General features: G+C 39.9%; 1 protein-coding gene across 1 annotated transcript in view; it reads left to right on the top strand.

Annotated features, from left to right (window-relative positions):
* Nucleotides 1-4,027, top strand: part of prss56 (serine protease 56) — a 63,895-nt gene extending 59,868 nt beyond the window's left edge. The window contains exon 17 of the mRNA XM_072572404.1: nt 1,676-4,027. Within this exon, the coding sequence (XP_072428505.1) occupies nt 1,676-1,849 (174 nt within the window). The 3' untranslated portion in view covers nt 1,850-4,027. The remainder of the gene's footprint in view (nt 1-1,675) is intronic.
* Nucleotides 4,028-11,273: the final 7,246 nt, after the last annotated feature.

The raw sequence follows: 11,273 nt of genomic DNA on the forward strand, positions 1-11,273 counted from the left end.
ATATCAATACCTCAGACGGTAGCTGTAAAGGAAGGCAACTCATTATCACCTTCTTAAAGGAGTATAGTGGAACCTCGATTATCCAAATATTGGATTATCCGAAGGAGATCTTGAGGTCCCGACAGAAACATTACATCAAAGACGTGTTTCCAACACTGATCGCGTCTTTAGGTTACAGTGATTAAAAGTGCACTCAATGCTGCCAAGAACAATCCTAGACTGATGGGAGTGCAGGCTCTGTCTCTAAATGACTGACCTCCCACCCTCTTTCTCTCCCCACACTTTCCCTGGAATTCTACACAGGAGTGTACCCTAAACCACCCCTTCCCCAGATAATCTCTCAACATTGTCCTGTACAGGGCAAAGGTGGAACCTGTCAAAAAGTTGCAGTAAAGTGTGCATGTCTGTGTGTATATACACACTATTTGCAGACTCACCTTCCAAAAGGCAGTAGCAGCAGCAGTAGCCTTGTTGTTGGCGTCCAGTCCGGCTGCCCTGGAGAGGGAGTGGATTGGGGGTGGGGGGGTTTGGAGGGGCACATAAGGTGTGGGAATGAGGATGGAGGCGGATGGGGGTGGGAGGCACGGTGTTGGACAGGGTTGGGGGGCAGGCTGGGTCAGTGTTGGACAGGGTTGGGGGCGGGCAAGGAGCAGGGTTGGGAGGGTGGGTAGGCGGGGTCTGTGTTCGACGGTATGGGGAGCAGATGGGGTTGGGGGGGCAGGGGTCAGTGATGGAAAGATTTGGGGCGGGCAGGGGGTGTTGTTGGACGGGGGCGGGGGTGCGGTGGGGGGTCGATGTTGGACGGAGGCAGGCGGAGGGGCAGTGTTGGATGGGGTTGGGGGCAGGTGCTCACGCGCGGTGTGCTGCTGCTTAGTCTGAACAGGGAGCAGACTTTACAGAAAACTCTGAGCCCCAGAGGAAAGGCATTGAATCGATTAACCAAATAAATCGATGATCCAAACGAAACAGTGCCAGATCATCTCTTTTGGAGAAATAGAGGTTCCTCTGTATTAGGAATGGGCAATAAATGCTGGCCTTCCGAGCTACACTCATGTCCCATGAACCATGAACAAATTCAAAGCAAAACGTTGTCTAATGCATACAAAACATGTATTTAAATACTGACACATGGCGCTGTATTGTATCATGGCATAGAGTGAATTACAATGATCATCACTGTACATTGTTAGTTTATATATTCATCATTTTGTCTTTCATCACTTATAACAAGCTCAAAACAATCAAATATACCTTCCCTTATACCCACTCCTTTTCAGATTCTGGATTAGTGGTGCTGGAAGAGCACAGCAGTTCAGGCAGCATCCAAGGAGTAGCAAAATTGGCTGCTTCCTCTCAGATCCCTTGCTTTTTCTTCTCTCATCATGATTTCTTCTTGCTCATCATCTGGCACCTTTCCATTGCATTTATAGCTTTTTTACTGAGTGACAAATGTGTGTATGCACTCTCCTGTGTTATTGTTTCCCTTTTCTAGTAATATAGCTTTGTCTGATATTTCTACAATCCTAGACTGAATTAGACACTAATCATCTGGCATAGATTCTTGTGGACAATAGCTATGGTTCTCTCAGTCAGTTTTATATTAATTAAATAGCAGTTGATAAATGCATTTTTTGCTCAATGGAACTTTATTTGATGCATTTGTGTTCTTGTCCAGGTTCTGGTAGACATGGATTCTAAAAATGAGAAAGGGCTGTTTAAGGCACGGGTGAAAGCTATGGTTGGAGATCGGCCTACAACCTTTAACAGTCTGATTGGATTGGAGAATGACTCCTTTTACAGAAGCATGGCATGGGTTATTGGCCAGGGCTTGGATGCTTTACAAACATAGTGCAGTGCTGTGAATGGGGTATTTGCAACTCTGTTTCTCTTGTTGGGATTCTGATGTTAACATACGTGTATGTTTCCAGTAATATGAAAAATTCAACAATGTAGGGAGAATTTACTATATTGTTTTGGTTGCAGCACCTCCACAACTTTTAGCAGTTGGAAAATGAGGAAGGAATTAAAACTTTCATGAAACATTTCAAAGCCTTTCACGGAATTACTTTCAAATGCAGTGACTGCTGTGTGGTCAAAAACAATGTACCAGCAGGTTTCGTATTAAATTGAAATGTTTGGATTATCTTTTCAAAGATTTTAGAACTTCTCAGTAACACAGACTCAGTTTTGGAACCTGAAGGAGTAAAGGTATTTATGTTGTTGACCAAAATTCAAAAATTGAATATCTTAAATATCTCGTTTTTGGTCCTGATAAGTTATGAAAAATGTCAACTGAAAGAAAAGCCACCATAGTCCTGCCTGCTCATTTGAGAGTGACAGCTGATGGTGAATTTAACCTGAGGGCCATTACTTCAGCCAAGGGGAGATGTTGAGAATAAGAGTCCTTTATGATAGCTTCAGATGGTATAAGAATTGAACCTAGGCCATTAGCATTATTCTACATTGAAAGGCAGCTATCCAGCCAACTGAGCTAGTCTACCACCCAACAAAACCCATTGGGTAGCCATCAGAAGTTATTTTGCTGGAACACCAATTGTGTTCATTTCTTTAGTCACAAAATACATCAGCTGTACAATAATTTGTCACTAGAGATATCTTGTGGGAAGAATTAAGGGAAAGGAAGAAATTAATATGGCACAAATTTAAATTTAAATTCAATTAAATGTCTTTTGTCAGAGCTAGTCTTCAGTATTGTTAGTTTTCCTAAAACAAGTACTGTTACAAGCTTGGTCACCTTGATATGAGAAACATAACTTCATTGTGTGGAGTAAATTTGTGATTAATATATTTCCCCTGCATTTGTACTTAAATACAAGAAATAGTGTGGAAAATAGTTGGTTAAACTTGGTGACTTAGAAGACGATGGGGAATCTTTTGTAGTATGTTTCCAAAATGGTTAATCAACCTCATTCTGTAGAATAACCCTAAGTTTTTGACAAACTTCAAGTTATTGACTACAAATGGTGAAAAAAAAATCTACCTGCTACTTTAAATTGTAAATGCTTACAACCCACATATTCTGACATTACTAATTTTTCAGATATTTTGGGCTATCTACATTGTACAAATATAACTTCTTGTATATTTATAGTTGGTTGATGAGGTTAACAAGTCAAAATGCATTCAAGTACAATATAGTAACATTAATGTTGGGTTAAAAAGTTTTAACTTGTGTTAATCTCAGGCAGAATTGAGGGAGAATAATCATGTTAATGTAAGTGGAATTTTAAAAAGTAGACCTTTTGGGGTGTGTTTGGAAGTTGTCTTCCTTCACCGCAGGACGGACGGACAGGGACACACACAGACACACACAGACACACACAGACACACACACACACACACACACACACACCCCTCCCCAAGACGATTGAAATAGACCATGGTCATGTTACTCGTCCATCTGCATTTACACCTGAAAATTGCATCAAGTAGACCCCCTCTTCACACCTTAAACTGGCAACCACATTCATGCATGTGAAAATCAGTCAGTTGCTCCATAGATTTCTGATGATCACAGGTAACATATCCAATCGAAGTAGACTGTAAGACATCAGATCATTAACTCAAAAGGATGTATATATTTGAGCTTCCTCAACAAATACAAATCCATAAAACAAGTCAACTTCAATCCTCAAAACAGCTCTGGATTATAGTTTGGTTTTGCCAGAAAATTAGTCCCAGTTTATGGTTTGTTTACTTTTTTCTTAGAAAGCTGCTAAATTCTTGCCACTTTGAGAAATTTTGAAGTAGTAAATGCAATAGTCAGCACAGGCTGGGCAGCGCAGGGCAATGTTTCTCAAAGCATTTCTGCCTTCTGTAAAAAAAACTGTATATATAAATATGTATAAATGGTACTTATCCATTCTATTGTTAATAGATTGAAGTGCAACATGACAGAATCACTGCTGCTATGATGGTATTGCTGTGAAGACATTTATTTATTATTTGTTCAATATATTTGATGCAATTTCTTTACATTTGTGCTGAAAAACCATCATAACTGAAAATAAAGGGGTTAGTAAAGCAAATGTCCTCAGTCTTGATAATTTAATTGACCTTAAATTTCACCCAGACCAAACTTGATTATTCCTTAAAATAATGCTGCTATCTCAGTTTGCCACTGACTTGCATTTATATTGCTTTGTGTCGTGGGAACCATATTCAGATGCCTTACAGAGGAGACTTTAGGCAAACAAATTACTTTGCAGCATAGTAGGAATGTTTACTGAAAGTTTAGCTCCAGATTTGGATATTGAAAAAGTTTCTTCATTCAGAACAGGGGTTACAGATTCTCATTTATTCTCCACCCTATTGACTCTGGAGTAGTTGGATTTGATCAAGAAGAGTGAGGTGCACTGATGATTGACAGTCAAGCCAGATTTGGTGGTGGACAAGATTGGTTGTTCATCAGAATTTATGGAGTACAGGTAGAACACTTATTCCAGGAACTCCATAATTTGGAGGATCTGTGTAGTGATTGGAACCAGATTGACATTATCGAATGCAAGATCATTGATTGGAGGCAAAATCTGGAAAGCCCTGACTGACTATTATAACCAGATGAGAATCTCCTCAGTTGAGGACTGACTCTGAGCTGGCTGGTAATAAATATAACCAGGTGAGCATCTCCTCAGTTCAGGTGACAACTTCAAGCTGGCTAGCCGCAGCCAGTGTGCTGTGCACAAGTAAATAAGGGGTGACTTTGTGATGAGATACCAGCTTCTGTGCAGTTATTTCATTCTGATTAAGTGGGGATGCAGATTTCAAAGACTGAAGTAGGGAAGCAACTTAAAGAAGCAATATGCATTTTATTTTCCATCTCAGAGAAAATCCATCACACTGCATATGTCATCACATTCAATGGCATGTATAAAGGATATGACAACACATATTTGGATAAGTTTGCATTTACAAACATTCCTGCAAGGAAATGTAGAAGACTGAGCACAGTACGGGCACTGGAATCTTGAAATCAAGAATTTTCATGGAAGCTTTTTTTATACTTCTAACATACCACCAGGATTAAATTGTGAATGTAATTTACTTTTTTATTTCAGATCTAGCTGATCTGAGATGTGATCAGGATCCCCATTATCTATCTGCACTATAGGGATTCTATGGTTCTATGATTATTTTCCAATTGATACAAATACTGCCATCAGATACAGAAAAAAAAATCTAATCCATCTCTTTCTTGACTTTGTTGTATTCTCTGTATATCTAATTAGTCATGAGGGGAAAACGCTGTTGTGGAAGAAAACTCTCGATTGTACCTATCACTGTCTTCACTTTGATGGAATTCAGGCTATTTGTCCCATAGCTGAAAGACTGTTATCAAAATACATTAATAATCTAATGCTATTTTATTTTACCTTCATTTAGGAACAAAGGATCAGCAGTGGGCCATTCAGCCCCTTGATCCTGTATTACAATTCATTGAGATCATGGCTGATCTGCGGCCTAATTCCATATATCTATTTTTGGCCCAGGTCCCTAATAAAGTCATACAGCATGGAAACAGATTGGCATGGACAAGTTGGACTGAACAATCAGTTTCTCAAACTAAACAGAATCAATCTGCTGGTATTTGACCCTCTAAACCTTTCCTATTCATGTATCTGTCCAAATGTCTTTTAAATGATGTAAGTGTACCTGCATTTACCACTTCCTATGGCAGTTCATTCCCCATACATACAAACTACAAATACTTTTGCTTAGCAATCAGTTAGCTATCTCAGATTTAAAATTAACAGGTGACGCAGCATCAACTACCAATAAGTGGAAAAGAGTTCCAAATCTCTACTACCCTGTGTTTAGAAGCAAAACCAGAAACGGCTGGAAAAGCTCAGGTCTAGCAGCATCCATGGAGAGAAGTCAGAGTTAACATTTTGGGTTAAGTGACCCTTCCTCAGAACTGATGGTAGCTAGGAAAATGTCAGTTTATATGCAGAAGGTATGGCAGTGTGGAGGGGAGTTGGGGTGGGGGGAGTGTTAGGGAGTAAATGATAGGTGGGGATGGAGCCCAAAGAGAGGGGAGAACAGTTGGACAGAGAGTAGATAACAATCTGATTAGAAAAGGTAACTATTAATGGGGACTGTTAGTGGCTAACAATGGTTTGTGTATAGTAGCAGGCTGTGTCAACAAGACCTGATGTGTGGGTGTTGGGCTAAGGACATGGGAAACCTCAAGCCCAAAAGTTACTGAACTCAATATTGAGTCCAGAAGGGTGTAGGGTTCCCAAGTGGAAAATGAGGTACTGCAGCAAGCCTGAGACAGAGATGTTGGCCAGGGAATAAAGGTGGTGTGTTGAAGTGGCAGACAACTGGAAACACAGGGTTTTTTTTGCGGACAGAGAACATAGGTCTATGGTTCGTTTCCCCAGTGTGGAGGAGATCACATGTGGTAGACTAGATTGTGTGAAATGCAGCTAAAAAGCTGCTTCACTTGGAAGGTGTATTTGGGCTCTTGTATACTGAGGAAGGAGGAAGCAAATGGGCAGGTGTTACAACTTCAGCAGTTTCAGGTGAAGGTGCCGTGAGGCTGTGGGGGTTTGTTGGGAATGAAGGAAGAGTGGACCAGGGTCCCACGAAGGGAATGGTCCTTGCAGGAGGCTGAGAAAGGAGGGCAGGAGAATGTGTGTCTGGTAGTAGCATCTCATTGGAGGTGGCAGAAATGGCAGCTAATGACACTCTGGAAGTGGATGCTGGAGTGGTGATGTAGGTGAGGACGAGGGGGAACCTATTGCTGTTGCAGTATGCAAGAGAGGTGATAAGGGCTGAAGTGTGGGAGAGGTTGGACCTGGTTGAGGGCCCTGTAAACAATGGTGTTGTGTGTAGAAATATTTCTTAACATCTCTCCTGTATGGTCTGGCCCTAAGTTTTAGACTATGTCCCGTGGTTCTAGAATCCCCATCCAGTGGGGACAGTTTGTCTTTATATACCGTGTCATTTCATGTTAATATCTTAAGGATTTATAAATTCTAGATAAAAATCAGACTAATTTGTATAATCTCTCCTCATAATTTAATCCCTGAAGTCCAGGCAAAATTCTTGTAAACCTGTGTTGTACTCCCTCCAGGCCTTTTTAATATATCCTTCCTAATGTGTGGTGCTGAGATCTGCTCATAGTACTCTCAGTGGGGACAAACCAGGGTTTTGAGTTTCTGCAACATAATCTCTGCTTCCTTATCCTCCAGATAATTTTTTTGTTGTGTCTTTCCGAAGAATTTAACAAAACTCATTGCAGCTGTGAATGATTAAAATGCCAGACTCTATGATTTCAAAACGTAACCATTTGAGTTAGGAATAATATTATGATCAATTCTGTTAAAAATCACCCTGTAGTTTAATCTACAGTCTGTAAAGCCTTTCCAACTAAATTCCACAATCAAATTAGACATATTAGAGTCTCTACAGTATGGAAGCAGGCCATTCAGCCCATCGAGTCCACACCAACCCTCCAAAGAGCATCTCACTCAGACCTCCTCTCCCTCCCATCCCTCTTACTCTATCCCTGCATTTCCCATGGCTAACCTGCACAACGCTGGACATTATGGGCAATTTATCAATTTAGACAATGTGAGTAAGATTCACCAAAACCAACAAGAATTAAACATAAGTTATTAACCTTCAAGATGAAAAATCCTAACATCAGAATGTTTTTCCTAATTATATGTTGCTATAATTTTAATTGTAAGAGTTTACTGCAATCTATAATTGAATAATGTTCCAGCCTGGTTAATCCCAGAAGAAGGGCCCAGACCAAACCCCATGATTGGAATTATATGGCTCAAGCATATAAATAGAAATAATTAAATGGAATTCTGTTGTAACAAACTATATTTGACATCAAAAACATTTGAGAATTCACCTTTACATTTATCAAAAGTTTTAGGACCATTGCATGCTTTCTTTGGCATCTGGCTGGCTTCTTCCAGTCCATACAATAATTAATAAAATGTTCTATGAACAGGTTGAAGAAAATGCAGTGATATTAGAACCAGATTCACTCAAGAAATGAATATTGACACAATCTCACATAAAGCTATCACTATCGTAGATCACTGCAGGATCAGAATTATTGCATGCAAGTAGAATATTATTTAATGTTTCGATTTTCATGTTTGTAAAATTTTATCCTTGTGGGCAGGATAATTGCTCATCATGTAATATAAAAGAGTGATAGGAAAAACTGTTTTGGGAATTTAGATTGACAGGAACAGCAGATTCACATGTATATAAATAAATGCCTGGAATTTCCGTGCTGAATGTGTGCAAGCATCTCACTTTCAAATGAAGTATTGCTATCTAGATGTGGCTTCCTTGTATAATTTCACTTCCGATTGAAGTTATATGCTACAGTGATAATGCCTAAGTGACAGGCTTCTTAAGTTCTGAACAGTAAAAATAATCTGATTCTTGATGTTAATGTCCATAATGTGGTTAATATATTGTAAGATAACAGGATATGTATGCTCACAGGTCATTAGTCAATTTGAATCATCCATCTGGAAAAAAACTATCCATTCGCAAAATCGATTAGTTCCTTAACTTATATGTATTCAGGCTTTTGTTTTATGGAATACAATGTTTGAACATGGAATTATGCAGTCCAGTAGGTGGCCATTCATTCTATCATGTCTGTACTAGCTCTTTGCAAGAGCTATCTCGTTATTACCAAACAGCTGCTCTTTATCCATTTCACTGCAAGTGTATCATTTTTGACTTTTTAAAGTTTGTTCTGACCAGTAAGAATAAATCACATTATTATGCACCTGGAGTCAAATAAGGACAGCAGATTCATTTCCCTGTGTTATGGACCAGACCAAACCCCTCAAAATATTTTAAGAAGGCAGCCTAGACCCTGACTTCTCCTTATTTTTAAGGCAAATATAAATGTAAATGTGATTGATCAAACTACTCAACATTAACCAAGAAAACAATTTATTTAAAAACTAGAGTTAAAATACAAGCAAAACAAATAAGAACTCAGAATAACAACTCTGTTGGAAAACTTAACCAAGGAATAGATACAGTAATTATTAATTAACTGTTCCAATATTGTAATATCCCATAAACACCTGCTTGGGGAAAAAAAAGGCAAATTAAAAAAAAACAGATTTGTCTGACAGGTAACCAGCAGCAGAAAGAAATCCCAGCTTCTAGCTGTAACTGAGAAAGGGATAAAATAGTTTCTACTTCTTCAAGCCCAAAACAGCAATTGCTTAAAGCTAAACCTAAAAACTAAATAAAACTAGAAATCCTGGTCTGAAAAAGCTGGGCACACCCATCTAGGCCGCCTCCATTGTTCCAACTTTTTAAAAAAACCCTAGGCCTCATAAGCTGTTTACACCAGTGGTTTTGATAGACTGCTCAACACCTTTGCCTTACAACCTCACTTCAAACAAAAGGAGGAAGTAACTTCTTAAAGCCACCTCATAACCATACTTGTAACACTTAACAATGGTCACCATTTGACCAGCTTTTCATGAATTCAAATTTCACCTAGTGGTGAAATTTGCTTTGTTGGGATTCAAACCCAAAATCACCAGAACGTTAATCTAAACCTCTGAATTACGAGTCCACTGCCTTCCCTTAATGTCTAATTCCCTCTTGAAATTTTCTATTTAATCTGGTTCTATCTCCTTTCAGTGAGTAAGTTGCAAATTAAGGAGGAATCAATCTTTGTTAATTGTCTTGTTGACAGACAACTTGCCTCATTAATATTAATATTTGTATCTTACCAAACAAGCCTGACTTGAAAATTCAAAATGGAAACCAGAACAGTTACCTGGCTGGTGCAGCTTGCTGTTTGCTCCAAACAACTTCCATGTTGATTGCAACCAAACTGCAGCCGAGGGCATGATCCATGGGCAGTAGCCACATGCACGCCTCATTCACAGACATTGGCATGTCTCAGGTACTAATCTCTCATCATCAACATAACATCTCTGCTATATACATGTAAACCATTTAGGAAGCACAGACCTGTTCTGCAGGGTACACCAGTAGTGAGTATTGAAAGGCTGCTGTAAGGACTAATTGTACACAGGGATAGATACTCAGATCAAGTATTGGGCCAGGCTTCATTTCAAAGCTGCCCACTTGGTCTTTTAGCATCTTGTCACTTAACATCTATCTGCATGCTTGCAGCATCTCTTGCCTGGTAGCATGTTCCCACTTCAGCCAGAGCTGAAGGCTATCATTACTGCTGTACTGAAGTGTTTTTCTGTGCAGCTACACAGATTGGTTGCTTGTGCTGGTCAATAGGTACGTTTCCATGGAAGGGGGACTGGGACCCATCTTGATAAGTGATACAAGAACATCTATCTAACAACAACAGCATTTGCCAGCTGCCTGTCTACTTTTTTGTGTTCAGATAACCAAAGGACCATGCCAGAAGCTGTTGGGGCTCGTCGTCTCTCCAGTTAAATAGAGGCCACTATTGATCGGATCCTGTTACTAATCAGTCATAAGCACAGTCTGTGCACAGTCCAGGGGCTTGACGTCTGACTGGGATGCTCATGGTCACTATATCAGTCAGACTACAGTCCAGTGGGTGGGCAATAGTCAGTCCTGTAGAGTCAACGTAAGCAGCATGGGGAATCATGTACTGTCAGTTGGGAAGCTGCAAACATAGCAGTCAGAGTCTGAGCAAATAAGGATCTGGGGAACTGACTGTTGATACTTCAGGTAGATTCAAGTTTCACCACATCCTTCCAATAGGAAGGTGACCAGAATTGCATGCAATATTCCAAAAGTGGCCGAACCAATGTCCTGTACAGCCGCAACATGACCTCCCAACTCTTGTACTCAATACTCTGACTAATAAACAAAAGCACACCAAACGCCTTCTTCACTATCCTATCGACCTGCAACTCCACTTTCAAGGAACTATGAACTTGCACTCCAAGGTCTGTTTGTTCAGCAACAGTCCCTAGGACCATATACACTTAATGGTAAGTCCTGCCCTGATTTGCCTTTCCAAAATGCAGCACCTCACATTTATCTAAATTAAACTCCATCTGCCACTCCTCAGCCCATTGGCCCATCTGATCAAGATCCTGTTATACTCTGAGGTAACCTTCTTTGCTGTCCACTACACCTCCAATTTGGGTGTCATCTGCAAACTTACTAACTATACCTCCTATCTTCACATCTAAGTCATTTATATAAATGATGAAAAGCAGTGGACCCAACACCAATCCTTGTGGCACAACACTGGTCACAGACCTCCAATTTGAAAAGTAACC

The sequence above is a fragment of the Chiloscyllium punctatum genome, chromosome 6, assembly GCF_047496795.1.
Source record: "Chiloscyllium punctatum isolate Juve2018m chromosome 6, sChiPun1.3, whole genome shotgun sequence".
NCBI lineage: Eukaryota > Metazoa > Chordata > Chondrichthyes > Orectolobiformes > Hemiscylliidae > Chiloscyllium > Chiloscyllium punctatum.